This window comes from Microcaecilia unicolor, chromosome 4, assembly GCF_901765095.1.
Source record: "Microcaecilia unicolor chromosome 4, aMicUni1.1, whole genome shotgun sequence".
Classification (NCBI taxonomy): Eukaryota; Metazoa; Chordata; class Amphibia; order Gymnophiona; family Siphonopidae; genus Microcaecilia; species Microcaecilia unicolor.
In genome coordinates, this window is record NC_044034.1 from 312,943,544 (window position 1) to 312,969,982 (window position 26,439).

General features: G+C 42.6%; 1 protein-coding gene across 1 annotated transcript; it reads right to left on the minus strand.

The window, feature by feature from the left end:
- Positions 1 to 1,486: 1,486 nt before the first annotated feature.
- LOC115468096 (leucine-rich repeat transmembrane neuronal protein 4-like) lies at positions 1,487 to 4,996 on the minus strand. The gene is given in 10 exon segments (XM_030199616.1): positions 1,487 to 1,545; positions 1,548 to 1,634; positions 1,637 to 1,756; positions 1,759 to 1,951; positions 1,953 to 1,990; positions 1,993 to 2,442; positions 2,445 to 2,708; positions 2,711 to 2,918; positions 2,920 to 3,035; positions 4,900 to 4,996. Coding segments are annotated over 10 exon segments (1,539 nt in total). The 5' UTR covers positions 4,904 to 4,996.
- Between the last annotated feature and the right edge of the window lie 21,443 nt (positions 4,997 to 26,439).

Below are 26,439 nucleotides of genomic sequence, written 5' to 3' on the forward strand. Positions count from 1 at the left end.
TACATGTAGAAGGATGGAAGGGTTTTTTTTTTTTTTAAATCAATTTAAAAGTTATTCCAATGTGGGTATTTGTGAGGTTATATATTTGTAAATCAGCTGTGATGATGTTCTGAAGTTAGGACGGCGAAAGTACAAATATTTTTCCTACGAATTCAGACCTGAGATGCTTCCTCCCCGGTAGTCATAGATGCTATGATTTATGGGTATTAACAGACAACTACTCTTTGTTCTATAGATGTGCCAGCATGTGTAGCACACATCATTTCTTCTATTATTTTCTACTTATTGCACTTTTCCAGAGAGTAATCATTCAAAATCTGCTCTAGTGAGATTTCCAGATAGACCTGACACCTCTAAGTCGTGGTAAGGTTTGAGTCCACACAGAACTAGCTGTCAAAAGTCATATAGCTCATGTCCTTGTTGGTAAGTGACCTACAAGAGCACCTGGATTTAAAATCTCATTTTAACAATGTTTCAGAGAGCAATGGGCTATAAATACATGCTTGAAAAATCTAATTAGTGAGTCTCATTTTGCTTTTTGGCCAAACACCAGGGGGCTATACTGTTGCACAGCCTTTAAGTTTTACATTTGACTTAACTTCAGTGTGTTCTATAATCAATGGACCCTTCAGTAAGTCTCTCCGTACATTTTGTCAATCCAGGGAAACATGAATTTCAAAGAAGGAACAGAATATGGGAGAATACCCTTTGAATAACAAGGCCCAATTTATTGTTGACTTGAATATGATTTGGGGTGGAAATAAGCTGGTAATGAAGATCTGGTTTCTCACTGACTTGGCAATGAAGGATCTTAAAATCACCATCTTTCAATTTGAGTGTATGGTTTGGCCCACTAAGTTGCTTCTAATAAACTACGAGCAGGGATAATGAAAAACCCTTAACATCTTCTAATCCTAATAATTGCTGAGTTACACTCAGTTTAAGTAACATAAACCAAATTCATTCAGTTTAAAAAGGAAAGTCCTTTCTTTTATCCAAGATATTGGTTCTCAAGAGTTGGATTGTTCTATTATATCTTAGCAGGGAACAACAGGCATGATATCTATTCTTGAATGAAACTTTGCACTCATTAAAATGTAGCACTCTATAGGAAAATCAGTACTTTTAAAACTATCATGGGGCCCAAAAATGTTGTTAACATAAGTGCTTTGGCAAAAATGCCTACTTACAAGAAAGCTGGCATATCAACCCTATCAACAAACTTGAACAGGAAGTTAATTAAAATAGCCATTTATTCACGTTTACTTCTCATAATTGAATGAGCTTCCTTCAAGAGTTAGTGGTAAAAAAAAAAGGAAAAAACCACTTTCTTCTTGTAATTTAATTAAATATATATAACCTTTCATATTTCAGCAAAACCAAAAGTCATGTCTCATGAATCTTTCTAGTGATTAGATACCTCAAGATCATCAAACATTTACCTCTCCTTCCCCAGCAGCTGAAATGGTTTTAGGAGGATCATGGTTCATACCTCACATTCCCTGGAGCCAGAGATGGTGTACGTGCAGGGTCCTGATCCATTACCAATACATCCATGGTCTCAGAGTTTGTAGGCTTGTAGTCCACATAATACTCTTGTAAAGGGGAGCTCATTTGCCTCTCTGACTCTCTGACCTTTTCCTACGTTTCTTCATGAGCGAATGTTGCTGGAGTTGTTTCATGCTTGCTGGGTAACGCTTCCAGGATACGTAGATGACCAACAAAATCATAGCAACGGAAAGGAAGAGAGCCACCTCCCTGCAATGATTTTATGAAATGAAACATGCTCATATTCTTGCTCTGAACCAGTGGTCTGCAAGCCTGGGGAAGGACTTGGTGAAAAAAGAGTTGGTGGTTTGCTTTCCAGCTTGAAAATTGTGGGTTTAGGAATAAATTGAGGTTTTGGAGGAGTTTTGGGAGCCGAGTGCGCTCTTTCAGTAACAACTATTTGGGATTTCAGCACAGATATTATATGTTTCCACAGCATCATGACTTTTTCTCCCTGGATTTGCTTGGGGCCTGCACAGATCATTGTGCTTTCTTTATTTCCTTTAAAATTCTTTAGCCAAAAGACCAGAGGACAAACAATTCGACTGCATTCCCACATATTTCCAGACAAAGTTATAGATGATAATGAAATCCAGGCATTGATTGTCTCCTGGGAGATGTTGGTGAGCTTATTGGAATCCAAGTTGAGTTTTTGCAAATTAGGCAAACATTGAAATGTCTGAGGTTCTATCCCTTGAATATCATTCCCTGATAAATCCAAGTTGTATAAGGAACTCCAAGTCCATGTTAGACCTTGGTTGATGGAGCGAATCCTATTCCATTGTAAGTAAAGTGATCGTAGATTGAAGAGGCGTGGAAAATGAGCAAAGTTGACTTTTGAAAACTGATTGTGCTCCAAGTGAAGCTCTGTTAATTTCAAGAGACCAGCAAAGCATTGCGTGCTAAGCTACGTAGGCGGTTGTAACCCAAATCCAAGAAGTCAAGATTACGACAGTCTTGAAAAACTCTTATTGGCACACTTTTTAATGAGTTTGACCGAAGATGTAAAATTAAGAGTTTACGAAGGCCTTTAAACTGCTCATGTTGCAACATTTGTAGTTTATTGTAAGAAAGATCCAGATTGCGGAGGTTGGGGACTGAATGAAAAGTCTTATTGTGCAGATTTGTAATTTTGTTGGAGCTCAGAATTAATTCCTTAGCCTCCGGATCCCTTGGAATGCATCCTCATCTATGGAGCTGATATAATTATGGTCAAGGTAAAGCCATATGAGCTGGGTAAGACCAGCAAATTGATTCAGCTTAAGCTTTTGGATGCTGTTGTACCGCAACGATAAACCTTGAGACCCTGCAGAAATATTCTGAGGGATGTCTCTGAAGGCATGAGACTCACAGTACACAATTTTTCCATCCACATCTGCAGTTCTTTGGGCAGGCTCGCTGAGCATCTACCATCAAAATAAGCAACAAACTGAGAAGTATCACCAGCACCACAGTCGTGCTTCTCAGCTGCTTAACTAAATGGAAACCTACAAAATTAAAAAAAGAAGAAAAAAGCTATTGAAATGAATCAGCAGCAGATTAAGAGTGCCAGCGGCGCCTCTTTTAATACATTATGGATGCACTTCATTTCAAAGCAGCTCATCTGACATTTTTCTTTTTATAATTGCAATATTTGTTGTATACATAAGTACTTCAGGGCTTCCCAATCCTGTTTTGGTAACCCCACATCCAGTTGAGTTTTCAAGAAATCCACAATTATTACACAGGAGATAAATCTGCATATATTGAGTTTTCATTGTATGGAAATTGATCTGAAGCATATTCCTTGTGGATATCCTAAAAACCCAACTGACTATGGGTCCTCTAGTATAGGTTTTAGGAATCCTGGAGTACTGTTCTGCGGAATACCTCCGTTATGATTCTGTGATTTATACTCCTCAAGGCCACTGAGCATTTGCAGCTTCTTCAATTAAATTTTGTACAATAATATTGTATGGCCCTGCTCACCAGGAAATGACTAGTGTTTTAGATAATCACTTTTTCTTTTAGTTGAGTCATTGTGTTGACTGCTAGTTTTCAGTTTAACAAAGATAGAAATAACCCAAGACCATTCAGCTCATTCAGTTGTAAGTCTTCCCTGACAACTACAATTCAATGGAAATGCTGTACTGGGAAGATCAATAAATAAATTCATTTTTTCCCAATTTGTTTTGATTCTAATTTCACTTTTGTTTCCCCAGAAATAAGGAGCTATGCTTTCTGTTTTGTTGTCCTAAATGTACTGCAGAGTGTTTTTGCGTGTGTTAAGGCTAATCTCCATCATAAATTTAAAAGTCAGGCTTACATTAAAAAAAAAACAAAAAGCTTGTTGCTAGTTTTGCAATGTTGGATTTCACAGGAAGAAATTGTTGGCAAAGGTGCCCGGCACTGAATGGAGTTCTAGTTTGTTATTCTGGATGAATGGACTGAAGAGGAGAGGGAGAGAGGGTCAGGGTGTCTCTTAACCCTTTGCATCCCTCTTGCTTTCTCTTTCCCCTTCCCCATACACTTTCTCTAGCATCCAATAATTTCCATATCACTAATAAGTTAACCTTATTGGAAGAGAGGATGCATTTCATGATGATTTATAATTTGGTAGCCAGTTTTTTCCTAGCCACTAAATTGGATATATTAAGTAGCAGATGCCCTCAAAATCTAGTAGTTACGTTAGAAATAGGGGGGAGGATAAAGCAATAGTGTATTTTTTTTAATGAAAGAAAAGCCATAGAACCCAGAGACTGTCTGGGTCTCTTTCTTCAATGATTTTGTTAATAAGGCATATCATTGTTTTCGAACTGACTGCAAGAAGTATTTTCCCAGCTGCTATGTACAAAAATGAGCCAGTTACTCTGGAAAACAATAAAATAAATACATAAATAAATAAATACAATAAAATGATTGGCAGGTGAAGGATGGGAACTGAGTGACTGTGTTAGGATCCAATTGCAGGTGAAAAATGACTCCTGTTTTAAATTTTGAAAGCAGAGACAGGGCACAGTAAATCCCTCCTCGCCTGCAGAAAAGTCTTTGCCACCCTGACATCATGCATCTATTACCTAGACATGCCAGTAATATTAATGTACACGAAATCTCTCCTATTATTTCCAAGGCATGAACTGAATATATGAACCTGTGTGCCTGTGTCTGTGTTAACTTATCAGCTTCCTGGCTTCGTAGCCTTAGTTAATTGCAAAAGTGCTACAGAAAATAAAAGAACACAAAATTATAATAGCAAGTTCAATGAGTCACTTATCAAACTAGCACCCAGCTGTCGTTAGCCTGCTGCCTGCTAATCTGACTTAAAAATACATATATACCTCAGCAAAATACAAGAATCAAAAGTTCACTTACCCATTCTTTATAATCCAGAAGTCTGGCCCCCTTTGCAGCCTGTTTCTTCCTTTTCTCTTTTCTATATTATAACCTTCATGGCAGGGCACATCTGTCAGTCACGCCATCCTCATCCGGCATGCATGCCAGCAACCCCATACAAAGTTGCCCCCCCCCCACCCTAGAGAGAAACAACACAATTTGGGCAGGGGGGTAACAAAGAAGGGAAAATTAATCAGGGGAGGGGAGGACCCCCCTCCTCCTTGGCTCCTAATGTTGCTCTTGTATAATTCGTCAGGAAAGCATCAAGATTTAATCTGCAGTCTGCACAGGGAGGCTCCAGCACATCGCAGAGGCAGGCAACTTCTCTGTCAAATAAGACCTGGCATTCCTTGCTATGCTGCCTCTTGCCATCCCTGGCTAAGGCAACCTGTCCACTGCCTCTCCAGCTCTTGAAGAAGACGGCCTACGGCAATCTGCAAAGCTCCTAGTTTAAAGCTACGCAGGGCAGCTTTATCCGTTTAGCTGGTCAGGTTTAAAATGTTTTGTAGCTGTGCTGAAAGGCAGCCCTTGTCTAATGCTGAAGGCTTTCTGGAGACTGGTGATGCTTCGGAGCTATGCTGTGCTAATACTCTAGTTTGTGATACACTGAGTGCCCTCCACTGGAGAAAACAGATTGCACATAAAAAGCATGAACAAGCAAGCCTCTGATTCCTCTGTCAGATGAAATAAAATATGCAGTAATAATAATAATAATAATAATAATAACCTATATAGCAGATGAACTTTATTTTATATAGATTGTTCAAACATGTGATATCCTGCATTTATCCAGTTCAATACCAGTACAGGCAGATGGCAGAGGAGCAAGGGAGTGGGGTGAGCACAGAAGGAAAGTTAGCATTCATGTCTCCCCTTTTCCTCCCCTCTCCCCAACAAAAATAGGAGGATTAAAAAAAAAAAAAAAAAAAAAAAAAAGAACATTTAATCACTGGAGCAGACGTTAGACGCAATGAGAATAACTGTGTCTTGAGTCACCTAATACATGAGGCACATCCGGTATGCAACAATGCATATCTTTAAACTGGTGGAAACAATCATTTAACGATAAGATATTTACATTTAAATATTTTCTAGATTTATTATTTTTTCTTTTTTTTCTTAGCTTGTTGTCAGTCTATCTTCTGCTTTTAACTTGTTTATGTTTTCTTGGGCCTCATCTGCTTTCTCCATCTTACTACTACTACTACTTATCATTTCTATAGCGCTACTAGACGTATGCAGTGCTGTACACTTGAACATGAAGAGACAGTCCCTGCTCGACAGAGCTTACAATCTAATTAGGACAAACAAACAGGACAAACAAGAGATAAGGGTATATTAAAGTGAGGATGATAAAATAGGGTTCTGAACAAGTGAACAAGGGTTTAGGAGTTAAAAGCAGCATGAAAAAGGTGGGCTTTTAGCTTAGATTTGAAGATGGTCAGAGATGGAGCTTGACGTACCGGCTCAGGAAGTCTATTCCAGGCATATGGTGCAGCACGATAAAAGGAACGGAGTCTGGAGTTAGCAGTGGAGGAGAAGGGTGCAGATAAGAGAGATTTACCCAGTGAACGGAGTTCCCGGGGAGGAATGTAGGGAGAGATGAGAGTGGAGAGGTACTGAGGAGCTGCAGAGTGAATGCACTTATAGGTCAATAAGAGGAGTTTGAACTGTATGCGGAAATCTTCCCTCCCCTCCATCGGTCCAACACCTGTCCTACCTCTTTCATTATCCTTTGTGCCATCCTTTCATCTTCCTTCACCTCACCCTTCAGTTTTCTCCTACTTCTCTAATTCCTTTCCCATTCCCATTCCCTTAACTCATGTGCCTCACAGACCTCCATTACCATTTTTCCCTTCCGTCCACCTCTCAATCACTCATACCCCATTGCCACTTTCAGCTCTGGTTATCCCTCACACTTACACCAGTGGTGTTTCTTTCTCTCCCTCTTTCCAGTGTTCTTTGTCTCACTACCTTTTTCTAGTGCTACCTCTCTTTTCTTGCACCAGCTTCTTTCATTGCGCTGTTTCAATCTCCCTCCTTCCAACTTTCTTATTCACCACCCTCCTCCTAGAACTCCTTCTTCTCTTATTGATGCCCAGCACATCTCTCCTACTGTTCTTTCCTTATCCCTCCCTTCCAAGCATACCCTGTCTCCTCTCCTAAAGTACTTTTCTTTATCTCCTAGTCTCAGCACATCCATTCTTTCCTTTCTCTTTTTAACACTCCAGCCCTTTCTCTTTTTCCAGTACTCCCTTGGGACACCAGTATCATTGGTGTGAAGGCGACAGCAGTATATGTTGCAGTGACAGCAACAGAGAACAGAAAAGCTCATGATTCCACAGCTGTCCTCATTACTAACTTTTTTTTATGTTGGATGCACACAACCACATAGAAAAATAGTGACTGCAGCGACAGTGAGCACACATTCCCTTTAACTAATCCTTTATCTGTTACCACTGTTATGAAGGCCACACACATGTGGAATGTGGATGATGGGCAACCAAGTACCATCATTAGACTAGGAAGTGACTCAGGAGGCCCTATAATGGATCTTGGGAGATGAGAGGAGTATAACAAGTTAGTTTTGCTTTTAAACATTTTTTAGAAGCGAGGAGACCCAAGAGAGTTTTGTCTTGTTATTTCCCTTGGAGCACACATTCCAAGTTATATTTTCTGAGGTTACAAAGACCCCTGAGGCAGGCCTTTGGGCCAAAACACGGCCGTGTCGGGTCATTTTTATGTACATTATGTTACTTTTTAATTTTATTTTTCATGTGAATAAATAATTTTTTGGTATCCTCATTCACTCTCCTCACTTTTTGTTTTATATTTCACGGTTCCGTGAGGGTTTTTACCTCCTTTTTTGTTTTAGTTTTATCTTCAATCTTTACGCCAGAATTCTGAGATTAGGATAAGTAATCGAAGCTGGAAAGGGCAAATGTCCAACTTTTATGAATGTCAGCAGGTTTGGAAACTTCCTCAAAAATGTTTTTACTCATTTTTACAGTTGAGACATTATTTGGAGGCCCTGAGAGGCCGGAGTAGGAGTTGCGCTTCTTTTACGGCTTTGGACCATTGGTTTATGGCTGTACCGGGGGCGCAAAACTCGCTGTCCCTGTGGTATAGGGAGGGTAGGGAACGTAAACCCTTAGGGTTTTTCAGAACGCAGCAGGAGGAATGGAGTGCACGTTTGGGGAGAGAGGTTTTGGAGTGCGAACTTTCTAGATGCTATGAGTTGGCCTTTAGGGTTACGCCAAATGTGGGGTTACACGAGATTCAATATAAAGTGCTGCACAATGCATACATTACTAGAAGTAAGGGGAAGGCAATGGGTCTGTGGGACACAGACACGTGTAATAAGTGTAACATCCTTAAGGGATCCCTGGTGCATCAGTTCTTGGAGTGTAGCACTCTCCAAGAATATTGGCCCAGGGTGGTGGAAATGTTAGAAAAGGCGGTCCAGGGATCGTATGAGTGGACATATGGTATTCTGTTAATGGGTTCAGATAAAGAATTGCAAGAACAAGGGCTAGCCGATAGTGGCTGTCAATATATTCTGCTGGCCTTGTTGTTAGCCAGAAAGGTGATACTACAACACTGGATAAGCCAAAACCCACCGCCAATCGATCAATGGTATGGACACATGTGTCAGATGAATGAGTGGGAGATTCGAAGAACAGAGAACCTGGCGAGTAAGACATCTAAGGAATATACCAACACTTGGAGGAGATGCTTGGAGTGCATTCCAGGTCGCCCTATCCACAGTACTTTTAGTGCTGGGTCTGTGTCGGGGCCAAGTAATTCTGTTATGTAAAACAAGTCCTAGACGGGGAGTGGGTGGGGGGGGGGGAGGGGGCTGGGCAGGGGGGGAATGGGGGGTGTACCTTAGAAAATTAATGAGCAAGAGCCAAAAGAGCATTAAGATTGTTTAGATCTGTATAATGAGACCGCAAGGTGCGTATATCTTGTGTAAATGAATAATCTGTAATGAGTAACTAGATGTAGATAATAAGCTAATACTATAGTTTGAATTTTACGTATATTGGTTAAGTGTTTGTATTAATCTGCTCTGCTTGTTATTAATAAAAAGATTACTCAAAAAAAAAAGGATCTTTAAATCTGATAAAGGCAGTGCTACAGTGATAATGAATACATTTGACTACGAGACTGAAGTTTGGAAACAACCAAAAATCGCAACAAACAAATAAATTGGAGCCCTTTAACTAAGCCGCGTAAGTATCTAAGCGTGCCCAACATGCGTCCAAATTGATTTACCTGCATGGCTCTTGCGGTAATTTCATTCTTGGTGCACGTCCAATATGCATATCTGAAAAAGATTTTTTTTCGGGTGCGTGTAACGGATTCACGCCAAGTGGCATTTGATGTGCGTAGGTCATTACCACCCAGATTCTTTACCGCTAGGTCAATGGCTGGCTTTAAGGTCTCAGACCCAAAATGGACGAGCGGTCATTTTGATTTTGCTGCACATCCATTTTTGGCAAAAAAAGGTCTTTTATACAGGCATGCTAAAAAATGGATTGGCATGTGATTGAAAACCCGCGCCTACACTACCGCAAGCCCTTTTTCAGAGCATCTTTGTAAACGGACCCCTCTGGGAGAAGATCCAACTAAGTATCTCCAGATTCAAATTCAAACAATTACACAGTTCGGTCTGGATCGCTAGTATATTCAAACCAGATAGATTGCTAGTATTATTGAAAGCAAATAAAGGAGAGCACTATGGTGCAACCTGCTAACATATGTGGGTGGATCCTCCAAATTTGTAAAAGTACGCCTTAAAGAACATAAATCACAGATAATCAATAAAGTTCTGACTGGTCCGTTGGTGGGCTGCAAATCACATTCTATAAAAGATATAAAATGGAGAATTTTAGATGTCATTGAGATGAGTTGGGAGGGAGGCAACTTAGAGTATTTTCTAAATTACGAAGAGCAATTTTGGATATTTATTTTAAATAGTATATCACCAGCATGCTTAAATCTTGAACTGATTGTCAATTTCCATTATGAAACTAAGCCTTTGATTGGCCAGTAGAGTCATGTGAGAGGTCAATATAACAGTTACATAATAACATAATAACGTGGAGGGGCATAATCAAACGGCACCGGCCATCTATATAGCTGGCGCCGCAAACAGCGGTCCCGAACTGTATTATCGAAAAAGATGGCCGGCCATCTTTTGTTTTGATAGTACAGTTGGGGCCGGCCAAATGTCAGAGATGGCCAGGTTTAGATGGCGGGCATCGGTTTTCAGCGATAATGGAAACCGATGCCGGCCATCTCAAACCCGTGGGAGGGGTCAGCATTTGTAGTGCACTGGTCCCCCTGACATGCCAGGACACCAACTGGGCACACTAGGGGGCACTGCAGTGGACTTCAAAAATTGCTCCCAGGTGCATACCTCCCTTACCTTGGGTGCTGAGCCCCCAAATCCCCCCCCCAAAAAACCCATTCCCCACAACTGTACACCACTACCATAGCCATTACAGGTGAAGGGGGGAACCTACATGTTGGTACAGTGGGTTTTGGGGGGTTGGAGGGCTCCCATTTACCTCCACAAGTGTAACAGGTAGGGGGGTGGGCCTGGGGCCACCTGCCTGAAGTGCACTGCACCCACTAAAAACTGCTCCAGGCAGGGCCGTGCCGATGCGGTAAGCGAGGTAAGCACCGCAGGGGGGCGCCCACCTCTGGAGGGCACCACCGCGGTGCTTACCCTCGCCCCGCGCCGCAAAGGCCTTTAAATCTTTTACCTGGGTCGCAGCAGCGTCAGTGAAAGCGCTGCCGACCAGCAAGGGCGGGGCGGTGGGGGTGGTCCGCCCCGAGTGTCATCAGAAAGGGGGGTGCCGCCGCTCCCGCTGCTCTTCTTCCTGGCACCCCTCCCCCGCACCAGCCCTTTAAAAATAAATTGCCGACGCGAATAGCGAGCGCAGCACCTCATGTGCAAGTAAAAGAAGCGGATCCGATCATCTCATTGGGCCTTCCCTCACTGTCCCGCCCTCCTCTGTCGCAACTTCCTATTTCCTCTAGGGCGGGACAGTGAAGGAAGGCCCAATGAGATGATCGGATCCGCTTCTTTTACTTGCACATGAGGTGCTGCGCTCCCTATCGCGTCGGCAATTTATTTTTAAAGACCAGGTGGCAGGGAGAAGACGAGGCAGGGTGAGGGTGGGGGACAGATGGGGTGAAGGTGGGTGGGACTCGGATAGCAGAAGGGACTGGGTGGGAGACAGATGGGGTGAGGGGGACTCGGATGGGCAGAAGGGACTGGGTGGGAGACAGATGGGGTGAGGGTGGGGGGCACTTGGATAGCAGAAGGGACTGGGTGGGAGCCAGATGGGGTGAGGGGGACTCGGATGGGCAGAAGGGACTGGGTGGGAGACAGATGGGGTGAGGGGGACTCGGATGGGCAGAAGGGACTGGGAGGGAGACAGATGGGGTGAGGGTGGGGGGCACTTGGATAGCAGAAGGGACTGGGTGGGAGTCAGATGGGGTGAGGGGGACTCAGATGGGCAGAAGGGACTGGGTGGGAGACAGATGGGGTGAGGGGGGGGGGCACATGGATAGCAGAAGGGACTGGGTGGGAGACAGATGGGGTGAGGGGGACTTGGATGGGCAGAAGGGACTGGGTGGGAGACAGATGGGAGAAGGGGCATGGATCTGGAACTGGGGTCTGAAAAGTGAGCAGGAGGGAGAATGGGGTCATGCCTGGGGCAGGGGTGGATGGGAGAATCAATGGATCTGGAACTAGGGGCAGCCGCAGGTGGGAACTGGGAGCCGAAAAGAGGGGTATTGAGAGAGGGGGGATAGATCCTGGATGGAATGAGGAGTGAGAGGGAGGGCAGACCCTGAATGGATGGGAGGGGGAAGAGAGAGGGCAAATGGTGAATCGAAGGAGCAGAGAGAAAGGGCAGACAGTGGATAGAAGGGAGTGAAAGAGCAGACAGTGGATGGAAGGGGCAGAGATAGAGGGCAAATGCTGGAGGGAAAGGAGAGAGAGAGGGCAGATGGTGGATGGAAGGGGGAGAGAGAGATGGCAGACTGGGGCTGATGGTGGATGGAAGGGGCAGAAATAGAGGGCAGATGTGGATGGAAGGGACATTAGAGAGGGCAGACACTGGATGGCAGAGAGAGAGCGAAGACAGATGCTGGATGGAAGGAAGACGGTGAAAAGAAGATGAGGAAAGCAGAAACCAAAGACAACAAACTGTAAATATATATTTTTATTATTTTGCTTTAGGATATAGTATTTTAGCTGTGTTAATAAATGTTTATAAATAGAACATGTAAATAAGGTAATCTTTTTATTGGATAGGATACTGTAACAGCACTATACTGTATTGACCTGAGGAAGGAGATTTTGGCCTCTGGAAGCTAAATGTATTAGTCCAATAAAATGGTATTATTTTATTTTCTGTATTTGTTTTATTTCTATTTGTTAATTTGTAAAGTGGTGATTGGTATTTGTTAGTTTTTTCAAATTTACATCTGCTGTCTTTATATTTTGCACAGTACTAGAGGACATTTTCTGTTTCTGTGGTGTTGCATTGTATACAGAGTCTGGCATCGGGGGTTCAGTTTAATTTTTGCCTAAATAGAAAGTTTATGATTACTTATCCTATAGTGGATTAGGGTGTATCTGTGTTTGTGAAAAAGACATGGCTTTCAGTTGGCATTGACTGTGCAGGATCGACGATCTGTACTATTCTGTCTGGTTTCGTTTTACAATAGGTGAATTGATGTTCTAGTGCTCACTGTAGTGCTTAAGATGCTTTCCTTTTCCTTGTGTGACTCGTAGAAACGACTGCTTATGGTATGGTAAAATTGCTCTATAGGTCGTGTTTTGTATTCTCGGTATGCCTAGTACTGGATTTGAGGGGGGGGGGGATGTTAAAAAAATGACCGGCCCTGGCTATGCCACTGCTGCCGACGTCTCCCTTCCCTTGCACTCGTTGGTTCCCTCAGTGTCCCGCCTTCTTCTGACGTCAGAAGAAGGCGGACACTGAGGGAACCAAGAGCGCAAAGGGAAGGGAGACGTCGGCAGCACTCCGCTTTCACTGACGCTGCTGCGACCGGAAGTAAAAGATTTAAAGGCCCCAGGGCGCGGAGGGAAGGGCAGAGAGGCATGGATGGGAGGGCAGAGAGGCATCGATGGGAGGGCAGGGCCCAGGGAGAGGACAAATTGCTGGAAGGGGAGGGGAGAGAGAGGATTGCTGGCTATGGATGGAGGAGGGAAGGGCAGAGAGGGACAAGGATGGACATGGGGGCCCAGGGAGAGGACAAATTGCTGGAAATGGAGGGGAGGGGAGAGAGGAGGATTGCTGGCTATGGATGAAGGAGGGAAGGGCAGAGAGGGACAAGAATGGACATGGATGGGAGGGCAGGACCCAGGGAGAGAGGAGAAATTGCTGGAAATGGATATAGAGCAAGAAATGAAGAAGAAAGGAGAAAAGTAAAGAAATAAATGGAAAGGAAGCCCTGGAAATGGAGTTAAGAGGACAGATAGCAGCAGAATCAGATACTGGACCAGCATGATTGAAAAAAGAAAGTCACCAGACAACAAAGGTAGAAAAAAATCATTTTATTTTCATTTTAGCATTTGGAATATGTCCACTTTGAGAATTTATATCTGCTATCTTATTTTGCAATGTATACCAATTTGTTTCTAAGAATATTGCTGACAATTCCTTTCAGTGTGGCAAGTGGTGAGCGATCATTTTCATGGGGGGGCGTGATCATTTTCACGGTGGGGGGGGGCGCCAACTGATAGTCTGCAGGGGGGCGCCAGAGACCCTAGGCACGGCCCTGGCTCCAGGGACCTACATACTGCTGTCATGGAGCTGGGTATGACATTTGAGGCTGGCATAGAGGCTGGCAAAAAATGTTTTCAATTTTTTTTGGGTGGGAGGGGGTTGGTGACCATTGGGGGAGTAAGGGGAGGTGATCCCCTATTCCCTCCGGTAGTCATCTGGCCAGTTGGGGCACTCTTTTGAGACTTGGTCCTAAAAATAAATGGACCAAGTGAAGCCGGCCAAGTGCTCGTCAAAGCTGGCTTTCTTTTTTCCATTATCAGGCGAAGCCGGCCATCTGATAACCACACCCCTGTCCCGCCTTCCGTACCCTGCTGAAACGCCCCCTTTAACTTTGGCCGGCACTGCGAAGGAATGCAGTTGAAGCCGGCCAAAATCAGCTTTCGATTATACCGATTTGGCCTGGTTCAGGAGATGGCCGGTCATCTCCCGATTTGTACTAAGTTCTGAAGCTAACATCAAAGCCCCTTAAAATTTACACTCCAGCCCATCCCTATCTATTCAGTCATGATCAGGGCGTAGACAGTGGAAGTCTGCCCAGTTCCCAGTTTTGTTTCCAATTACCGGCGTCGCCACCCTATCTCTGCTAAGATTCCACGGAACCATTCCTTCTAAACAGGATTCCTTTGTGTTTATCCCACGCATGTTTGAATTCCATTACCATTTTCATCTCCACCACCTCCCGCGGGAGGGCATTCCACATATCCACCACTCTCTCCATGAAAAAATACTTCCTGACATTAGTCCTGAGTCTGCCCCCCTTCAACCTCAATTCATATCCTCTAGTTCTACCGCCTCCCATCTCTGGAAAAGGTTCGTTTGTGGATTAATACCTTTCAGATACTTGAATGTCTGTATCATATCACCTCTGTTTCTCCTTTCCTCCAAGGTATACATGTTCAGGTTGGCAAGTCTCTCCTCATATGGTTTGCAACGCAAATCCCATACCAGTTCAAACAAACGTGGCAGCTGTTTTACAAGAATTGAGTAAAGGATTGCAGCAGTTTGTAAAAGGTAAGCAGGCATCATATGGCATAAGGTGCTTAATAAAATAGTTAAATACTTTATTTAACACAGTATTTTTTTAAATAATTTTTTTCAGGGGACCAACTCCCTGAGGGAATGACCAAGAAACATGGACCATGTCAGTTGCTGGTCCCTTGACAACTGATAATTGATAAGAAGAACAAAAGATAAGTTATATGTCCTATGTCCAGTGCACTCCATTTAAGTGCACGTTGAATAAGCGCATGCTCTGTTTAACTGCATGCCGTACTTCGGTCCCGTTTTTGGTGCCATCAGTTCCTATGGGGACAAACTTCGGTTTAGCACACTACTGATAAGTGCAAGATTCGCTTACATGCATGGTTTAAGACCGCTCCTCTGCAGAGAAGACTCCGCATAAGCGCGCACACGGAATATGGAAGCTGATTGGTGAGTGACAACCAATGAGATTTCAAATTTACCGTCCCTTTAGCTGCCACAGGCAGAATAAGCGAAAGAATGTTGTTAGAGTGTACACTGGGGGCGTCGTCGCGGTGGAACTGTAAGACTTTAACACTGGCTGAACGAATAGAAGTTCTTAAAAAATTAGAAAACAAACAAAGTCAAGCATCTATTGCTAAAGAATATGGTGTCAATCCCAGTCAAATTTCACGTGTCTTGAAGCAGAAAGACCAGCTTATTGAAGACTGGCAAAACAATACAAATCCACAAGGGAAACGAAAACGGGCTGGAAAAGCTGAGGAGGTAGAAGATGCTATTCTTCGGTGGTTTTCTCAAGTCAGGAGCAGACAGTTTCCTGTCAGTGATCCACTGCTTATGGAGAAAGCTAACCAGCTAGCTGAAAGTCTTGGACTAACTGAATTCAAAGCCGCTGTTGGATGGTGGGAAAGATGGAAGGAGAGGAACAGCATAAAATTCAAGAAACAGCATTGTGAGAAACAAGACGCTGATGACTTTGGTGCTGAAAATTGGGTTGTTTCAGTTCTTCCTACCATCTTGATTGAGTTTGCACCTCATGACATTTTCAATGCTGATGAAAACGGTCTCTACTGGCGAGCGATTCCTGATGGAACTCTTGCATTCAAACATACTGAAACTACTGGAGGTAAAACGTAGAAGGACCAACTGACAATCCTCCTTTGCTGCAATATGGATGGGCGTGAGAAGTTGGAACCCCTTGTCATTGGAAAGAGAAAACAGCCATGTTGCTTCAAGAAAGTTAAGCGACTTCCTGTGTCATAAGAGGCTAATGCAAATTCATGGATGACTGGGGAAATTTGGAAGCAGTGGCTAAAGAAGTTAGACACTAGAATGCGGGCACAAAAGCGTCAGATTTTGTTGCTTTGTGATAATTGTGCTGCATACAGGGATGATGTCAGGCTGTCTAACGTCAAGGTGATCTTCCTGCCACGAAACACTACCTCTCTGATCCAACCTATGGATCAGGGCATAATGGCCAATTTCAAACAACATTTTCGGGCTCTTGTGCTACATCGTCTGATGAATGTTATGGATGACCAGACTGACAAGAATAAACGTGCTGTTGAACTGGCTCGTAATCTATCACTGTTGGATTCCCTACATATGCAGAAAGAAGCCTGGAATTATGTTACACAGGCAACCATTGTGAACTGCTACAAGTGGGCAAGCTTTGTTAAGGATGTGGAAAGGGAAGAAACAGATGCAGCTGTTGCAAATGCGTCAGATGAAGAGGTTATTGACATCCCAGCCGGTGTTACTGAAGAGGAGTTCCATCGCTACGTAGCTGTTGATTATGATCTACAAACAGCTGAAAACAGCACCGATGTCGAGATATGCGCCTACATGCAGGCAACAACGCCTGATGATGTAATAGATGATGAAATGAGCAGCGACGCACATGCTGATGAAATTCCAACAACCTTCTGTCACTTTTGCAAGAGCGCTGGAGAGTCTCAACACTATGTGGGCCTATCTGGAGGCCACTGGATGTCAGTGCTATGACAGTTTTTACCATCTGGCAGACGTTGTCTATGGAACTCACAGACCCAATAGTGTACAGAGGACTATAACTGATTACTTCAAGTAAGCCTAACGTCAGTTAACGGAGACTGTATACTGTACATATAATAATAAATTGTACTGTAGATATATTTATCAGATGTCAAGCTTCTTTGGGTCACAACGGTTAAGTGCATGCTCCAGTTAACTGCATGCATTTCTTTGGTCCCAGAACCCTGCACTTAAGCAGATTGCACTGTATTTTGTAAAAAAAAAAATACAAGTAAATATAAGTAAAAAAATAAATAATGACATTTTATTTCATAAAGTTATGGATAATAAAAGCACAGTAGCTCAATGAAGAGTGAGGTGAATCATGAGCTATTGAGAGTATGCACATGTGAAATGAGTCACCACTGAGGACATAAATACAGGGAGCATTATGTATGTACAAATCCCAAAGTCCTCCAAAGACAAATCTTTATTAAAACAAGTACCCAACGTGGTCTACGATTCACCCACTCAGCACTGCCTCAGGGGTATGAACTAAAAACAACAGTCAAATTAAAACATGAAGATTCAAGATATATAAAAAACATATTACAAAACGCATAAAATGTGAGGGACCCAGGCAAAAAATAGTGTGTACTAACAACAAAGAAGAATACACCGTGTAAAACATCATGCAAATGCAATCAAGCAAACCAAGGGCCCTGTTTACTAAGCAGCATTACAGACATGTTATCATTGTTAACACATGTTAACCATGTACATGCATTAATTATGTATGAGCCTACAATATTCCTATAGGCACCTACATGGTTAGCACGAGCTAAGTGTAGGTGCGCTAAAAACACTAGCGCATCTTAGTAAACAGGGCCCCAAATCATAATAATTATAAAATTATTATAAAATTCGTGTGCTTCCGAGCACATCACCTGCCTCAATTCCACACTTATTAAAGGTAATATCAAAATATTCCAAGATCTCTGGATATAAATTAAATACTACAAAAACTGAACTACTACCTATAAATTGTGTACATTTAAAGCATGAAATTCAACAATATAACTTTCATTGGAATGAAAATCAAATTAAATATTTAGGAGTTTTGTTTGGCCCAACTATAGAGGGCACTCTTAACCTTAACTCTACTAATATAATTAAAATAACTGAAAACCTAACACAAAATGGTCACTATTAAGACTTAATTGGTGGGGTAGACATGAAACTATAAAAATGATGATTGTACCAAAAATCAACTACACTCTCAGCATGTTACCAATATTACTAAAATCAACAATTTATAAAAAAAATGAATCAAAATTAACAAAATTTTTATGGGCAAACAAGTCTCCAAGAATAGTCATAAAGAAATTAAAAGCTAGTCCAACAAATGGTGCAGTAACATTTCCTAGTTTTTATGGCTATCACATATCTTTTCTCCTGAAACAAAATTCAATATTTATGCCCAAAGAGGAACTACTTAATTACCCTTCTTGGTTCTATATAGAAACTCATAAACATAAAGATGTGCCTTTACATTACCTTCCATGATCTCAATATACTAAGTTAAATAAGAATGTTTTGTTTATAACTCTTAATACTGTATTCAATGAACTTGACACTGTTGTTAAAAAGCCATTAAGGCATTCCATATTTATCCCAATAAGGAACAATCCTTACCTTTAAAATCAATAAAACTTGTATAAACTGGCCTCTATGGAAAAAGGCCGGCATATGGTCATTAAATGATATTATAAAAGACAAAACCTGGGTTCCCTTCTCACAGCTATGCTTGAAATTTGGTATTCCTAATACCCACCACTATAAATGGATACACTGCATAACTGCTACTACTGACATTACTAAACTTTCTACTGATCCTCCTAGTTATTGGCAAATTGGTAGAACTTTAATGTTATCTAAAGGAGCTGCCTCCAAATTGTACAAAATATTTCAACAAGCAAAATTAAAAGCACCAACTAATGTTATGGAATCCTGGGAACATGATTTAAATCTTCAACTCGACAAACAACTATGGAATAAATTTTGGTTTAGAACTACACATACTATTAGATCTGCATCTACATCGCAATCCACGTTTTACTTGGCACATAGAGCTCTCTGGACTCCCAAGTAAAATTGCCAAACTAAAAACATCAGTCCCAAAAACAACACGGAAAAATGCTGGTCATGTAATAAAGATAAAGGAACTCGTAAACATATTATTTACTCCTGTGCTTTTATACTACCGCTGGTGGCTGTGTTGGGCAAGCGCTAGCCCCCAGAAGAGGAAGCGGTAAGGCGTCTTGGGCTTATCACTGCTCTGTAAAAGGGCCCCTAAGAACAATTTGTACTGATTTAATTGTACAGTGTGATGACATTCTACCTGTATCTCTTTCCTCTTCCATGAGACTAACCAAGACAAAATTCCTGGTGCCCCCATTTATGCATTTTGGAGGTATGTGGGTCACCTTGAGAGTCAAGAATATGCACAACTAACTCATGTGCCTTAGACTGAGTAACACTGGTATATCAAAGACTTGTGATTATCTGAGATTTCTTCTTGGGAAGCATTATTTGAGAAGGACAGACTCCATCCCTTATGCTTAAGACTGTCTGGTAATTATTCTGTGTAACCTGTTTCAACAACAAAGACTGATGAGATCAGTGGATGAAACAAAAAGAGTAAGCTTGTAGCGGAGCAACGGTGTCTGTTCACTCGGTAGGTCTCTCATTGTACGACTCCTGTCTAATACAGATCCGACAATCACGAGTTTAATGTTTGGAATGACTCTGTGGTGAACCAGACATGTTTGCCAATTAAGGAAAACCTAGACAGGAATGCCATGTACACACTGCCATACCTGGTGGAAATAATAAACATTTGTTTCCAGTTTTAGGCTTAAGCTTCAAATAGCTTGCATAAAAATCAGATGCAGTACAGTAAACAAAACAGGGTTATTCCCTGGATCCTATATAGCACGCCTATCATTCTGTGCCCAAATCCAAGCAGATTCTATAACAGTGCATGTAACTTAATTGTCTTAACAAGCCAATCAGTGTTGTTAACAGCACTTAACAAGCAGAAATGAGCATTAATTGACAATAATATGCACACAAATCGCTAAGCATATTCTGCAATGCAGAGTGCCTACATTTTAATGCGTGCCGGCAAAAAGGGGCATGGTTATAGGCAGGGGAAAAAGGTGTTTCATGAGTGCTCTTAAAATTTACGAACGTAGTTATAGATTATGGCTCAGTTCTCCTAAACCTAGGTGCCAGAATTTATATAATTTTTTCATTGGTGTAAATGGATGCATGTAGTTTTTAGGCACTGGGATATCACTAAGCATAGCCTATATAATAATTCTCACCTCCAACGTTCTAATGTGCCTGGGACCGTGGATCCCTCGGAGGTGGTTCTGCTAGGCAGGCTAGAACACACTGCCGTCAGTGACGTCAGTGACAGCTGATTCCAAGGCAAGGGGAGGAGCAGGGAAACACTCGGAGTGTGTTTTCCTACTCCTCCCCCTGCCTGGGAATCAGTGCGCCGCTCCCTGCCACTTCGGAGCAAGTGGCAGGGAGTGGGGCAACTCAGACCCCCCCACCCGATGAACATCAACACCCATATAAGTTTTATGACCAAGACCATGTACCAATTTTGTAGCTGCCATCTGGACTGACTCCATCCTGTTTATATCCTTTCATAGGTGCGGTCTCCAGAATTGCATGCAGTACTCCAAATGGGGCCTCACCAGAGACTTATACAAGGGCACTAACACCTTTATTTTCCTGCTGGTCATCTCACTCCTTATGCACCTGAGCATCCTTCTGGATTTGACTGTCACTTTTTCTACCTTTTTGGAGACCTTAAGGTCATCAGACAAAATCACCCCAAGTTCCGCTGTTTTTTTGTACACACAACACTTCACCCCTATATTGTTCTGTTCCCTTGGATTCTTGTAACCCAAGCGCGTGACCATGCATTTCTTAGAAATAAATCTTAGTCGCTAATTATCGGACCATTCTTCAAGCTTCACTAGATTCTTCCTCATGCCATCCATTCCCTATGTGGTGTCCACCCTATTACAGAGTTTGGTATCATTCGCAAAGAGACAAACCTTACCAGACAGTCCTTCCTAAACATCACTCACAAAGATGTTAATTAAAAGCTGGTTCAAGGACTGATCCCTGTGGTACATCACTGATAACATCCTTTTCCTCAGATCAAGTTCCATTTTCCACTACTCTCTATCTCCTTCCATTTAACTAATTTTTAACCCAGTCAGTCACTTTAGGTCCCATACTGAGGGCACTCAGTTTATGTATTTATTTATTAAATTTGTACCCCACGCTTTCCCACTCATAGGAGGTTCAATGCAGCTTACATATTATATACAGGTACTTATTTGTACCTGGGGCAATGGAGGGTTAAGTGACTTGCCCAGAGTCACAAGGAGCTGCCTCTGCCTGCAGTGGGAATCGAACCCAGTTCCCCAGGACCAAAGTCCACCACTCTAACCACTAGGCCACTCCTCCACCTGTGTGGAACTGTGTCAAAAGCTTTGCTAAAATTCAAGTACACTGTCCAGCTTATAATCGAAAGACAAAAACGCCTATATTGCGACCTAAATCGGGAGATAGGCGTTTATCTTCCAAAAACGAATAACGCGGTATAATTGAAAGCCGAACTTGGACGTTTTCAACTGCACTCCATCGCGGAAGCGTACAAAGTTGACGGGGCGTGTCAGAGGCGTGGTGAAGGCGGGAGGGGGGCGTGGTTATCACCCGAACAGAGATGGGCGCCTTTTGCCGATAATTGAAAAAAAAGTATGCGTTTGTAGCTAGAATTTAGGGCACTTTTCCTGGACCCTGTTTTTCACGAATAAGGCCCCAAAAAGTGCCCTAAATGACCAGATTACCACCAGAGGGAATCAGGGATGACCTCCCCTGACTCCCCCAGTGGTCACTAACCCCCTCCCACCACAAAAAATGATGTTTCACAACTTTTTATTTCACCCTCAAATGTCATACCCACCTCCCTGGCAACAGTATGCGGCCCTGGAGCAGTTGTTAGGGGGTGCAGTGGACTTCAGGCAGGTGGACCCAGGCCCATCCCCCCCTACCTGTTACAATTGTGCTGCTTAATGCTTAGTTGTCCAACCCCCCCCCAAACCCACTGTACCCACATGTAGGTGCCCCCCTTCACCCCTTAGGGCTATAGTAATGGTGTAGACTTGTGGACAGTGGGTTTTGAGGGGAATTTGGGGGGCTCAACACACAAGGGAAGGGTGCTATGCACCTGGGAGCTCTTTTACCTTTTTTTTGTTTTTGTAAAAGTGCCCCCTAGGGTGCTAGGTTGGTGTCCTGGCATGTGAGGGGGACCAGTGCACTACGAATCCTGGCCCCTCCCACGAACAAATGCCTTGGATTTATTCGTTTTTGAGCTGGGTGCTTTCATTTTCCATTATCACTGAAAAACAAAAACGCCCAGCTCACAAATTGTCGAATAAAACATGGACGTCTATTTTTTACGAAAATACGGTTCGGTCCGCCCCTTCACGGACCCGTTCTCGGAGATAAATGCCCATGGAGATAGATGTTTTTGTTCGATTATGCCCCTCTATATCTAGCGCACCTCCCAATTCCAACAGTTAGGTCACCAAATCAAAGAAATCAATCAGGTTTGTCTGACATGACCTACCTTGGGTCTTGCAGTCCATTCAATTTGAGAAATCTCACAATCCTCCACTTTAGAAGCATTTCCATTAGTTTACTCACCACCAAGGTCAGACTGACAGGTCTGTAATTCCAACTTCCTCCTTACTTCCGCTCTTGTGAAAAGAGATCACACCCACCCTTCTCCATTCCTTTGGGACCCCTCCAAACTCTAAGGAAGCATTGAAAAGGACAGTGGAGCTTCCAGAACCTCTACAAGTTCCTTGAGTACTCTTGGATGTATACCGTCAGACTCCATCACTTTGTCTACTTTTAGTTTAGCTAGCTCCTCACACAGTCTTCTGAGAATCAGTCCTGGTCTACCATCCATCCATCCCCATTAGCATTTGGTTTCTGCAGTCCTACCCCCAGCCTTTCATCCATGAACACAGAACTGAAATAATTATTAAGCAGTTCAGCTTTATCCTTATTAGCTTCTATATATTCCTCCTCTCAGCTTTGAGCCTCACAATGCTATTATGGCATTTCCTCCTGTCATTTACATATCTGAAAAATGTTGTGTTCCCCAATTTTACCGTATTGGCTATCTTTTCTTCCATTTGCCTCTTTGCTTTCCTGTCAGCTTTTCCAGCTTCTCTTTTTCAGTTTTTTTTTTTTGCCTCTCCTCCTCTTTCTGAATCATCTTGTAATGTATAAAGGCTAAGCTTCTTTCCCTTATATTTTCAGCAACTACTAGTCAAGAACCAGAGCGCCTTTTTCTTCTTACTTGTATGTTATTTTCTAACATAAAGATTGTTGCATTTAAAATATCTCCTTTCAGTTTTGCCCACTGCTGTTTTACTTCCTTCAGCTGTTTCATCCAGCTAACTCTTTCCTGAGAAATTTCCCCATCTTGGCAAAATTAGTTCTTTTGAAATCAAGGACCTTCAATTGTGAATATGCCCCTCCTCCTTTGTCTTAATAGTGAATCACACCATTCGATGATCACTAGATGCAAAATGATCTTCCACTATATCATCAGAAATATTGCCCAGGTCTACAATAGATCCATCTCGCGTTGTTTCTATTACCCACTGCTGAAACAATTTTTCCTGTAGAGAATCCAAGATCTCTTTGCTTCTAGATGACACCGTAGCAGGGACACCCCAATCAATGTCCAGCATTTTAAAATCACCTATCAGTAGTACTTCCCCTTTTCAAGCTATCTTGTGGATGTCTTCAATTAAGTCTCTGTCCATTTCTTCTGACTATGAAGGTAACCAGTATATTACACAAATGTAAATACATTTTCCTTTCCCTCTTACCAGTTTAACCCACAATGCTTCTTCCTTACCCATATGTCCTGCAGTTCTGTCACTTTAATATATAATGCTACTCCACCCTTTTTTTCCTACCCTGTCATAAGTACATAAGTACATAAGTAGTGCCATACTGGGAAAGACCAAAGGTCCATCTAGCCCAGCATCCTGTCACCGACAGTGGCCAATCCAGGTCAAGGGCACCTGGCATGCTCCCCAAACGTAAAAACATTCCAGACAAGTTATACCTAAAAATGCGGAATTTTTCCAAGTCCATTTAATAGCGGTCCTATGGACTTGTCCTTTAGGAATCTATCTAACCCCTTTTTAAACTCCGTCAGCTAACCGCCCCGTACCACGTTCTCCGGCAACGCATTCCAGAGTCTAATTACACGTTGGGTGAAGAAAAATTTCCTCCGATTCGTTTTAAATTTACCACACTGTAGCTTCAACTCATGCCCTCTAGTCCTAGTATTTTTGGATAGCGTGAACAGTCGCTTCACATCCACCCGATCCATTCCACTCATTATTTTATACACTTCTATCATATCTCCCCGCAGCCGTCTCTTCTCCAAGCTGAAAAGCCCTAGCCTTCTCAGCCTCTCTTCATAGGAAAGTCGTCCCATCCCCACTATCATTTCGTCGCCCTTCGCTGTACCTTTTCAATTCTACTATATCTTTTTTGAGATACGGAGACCAGTACTGAACACAATACTCCAGGTGCGGTCGCACCTGGAGCGATACAACGGCATTATAACATCCGCACACCTGGACTCCATACCCTTCCTAATAACACCCAACATTCTATTCGCTTTCCTAGCCGCAGCAGCACACTGAGCAGAAGGTTCAGCGTATCATCGACGACGACACCAGATCCCTTTCTTGATCCGTAACTCCTAACGCGGAACCTTGCAAGACGTAGCTATAATTCGGGTTCCCTCTTACCCACATGCATCACTTGCACTTGTCCAACATTGAACTTCATCTGCCACTTGCACGCCCATTCTCCCAGTCTCGCAAAGGTCCTCCTGTAATCGTTCACATTCCTCCTGCGACTTGACGACCCTGAAATAATTTTGTGTCATCGGCGAATTTAATTACCTCACTAGTTATTCCCATCTCTAGGTCATTTATAAATACATTAAAAAGCAACGGACCCAGCACAGACCCCTGCGGGAACCCCACTAACTACCCTCCTCCACTGAGAATACTGGCCACGCAATCCTACTCTCTGCTTCCTATCTTTCAACCAGTTCTTAATCCTAATAATACCCTACCTCCGATTCCATGACTCTGCAATTTCTTCAGGAGTCTTTCGTGCGGCACTTTGTCAAACGCCTTCTGAAAATCCAGATATACAATGATCAACCGGGCTCCCCATTGTCCACATGTTTGCTTACCCCCTCAAAAAAAATGCATTAGATTGTGAGGCAAGACTTCCCTTCACTAAAATCCGTGCTGACTTGTCTCATCAGTCCATGTTTTTGTATATGCTCTGCAATTTTATTCTTAATAATAGCCTCCACCATCTTGCCCGGCACCGACGTCAGACTCACCGGTCTATAATTTCCCGGATCTCCTCTGGAACCCTTCTTAAAAATCCTTGCGGAATAGATTATAGCCAGGTATAACAATATCTCACTCATGGCTCTCCATGAACCATATCTCCATGATCGTCACTAAATCCAAGTCAGCTTCCATCATTGCAGCTTCTAGATCTAGAAAATTTGTTTCCCACACTATTGGCATTGGGTATACAGAGCTCTCCAGGTATTACTCATTTTTTCCCTTTTCTATAAAGGTATTTAATGTTCTTACCTTCCTGAGGGTTATTAATGACTTTGGGGCTTTTCTCACCCATCCACAGCAAATTTAGTTTAAAGCCCTCTTTGGTACTTTACCCAGTCTGTTACTGAAGGCACTCCGTCCTTCCACAGAAAATGGACACCATCACTTCTCAGTAGCTCTTGAAAAATTATCCCATGGTCTAGGAAACCAAAGCAGTTGTGTTGGCACCATCCATGCAGCCACACATTTAGCTCCACAATGCGAGCTTCCCTCATTGTGGCCTTTACCTTCAACAGGAAGGATTGATGAGAACATATTATTTCATGAGGAATTCATTGTGCATACATTTATCCCATGAAACCAGAATCTTGCCTTGGACCAAGCATTCAGTCTGGACAGAGGAAGTAGCTGTATTTGGAGCCACATCTTTAGGGGCATAATGTTGCTTTGCACATACTTCAAGTGTAGGAGCTTTTTGTGCCTGTGGATGAAAAGAAATAAAAAGGGCTACTAAGTCCTAACTCTATTTTTTTTCTTATACCTGTTCTGAGGGATACAGGAAACGATTTATTGTGAGATCTAGGAACCTGTTCAGATTTACTCTGTGGGTATGGGATTCAATGTACTTCCTTGTCTATTATTGGGAAGAAGTTTAAGGGAAAGAGAAGGAAATTAATATCCTTCTATTAGAGGTATATAAAAGAGTAACAAACTAGTGTATATGTTAAATGAGATCCTTTAAATCTAAAACAGGAAAGGCACCTGATACAAAGCAGAATGCTAGAGAGTTATTGCAATCAAAAATGATTTGCTTTCAAAAAAACAGATGCAATTGGATAGAATTAATTGTTGGCAATAAACAGTAATTAGGCAAACTATATGGCAAGTGGCCACCTTTGGGGTGGGTGGGGTGAGAGATCCAAACCTTTTTA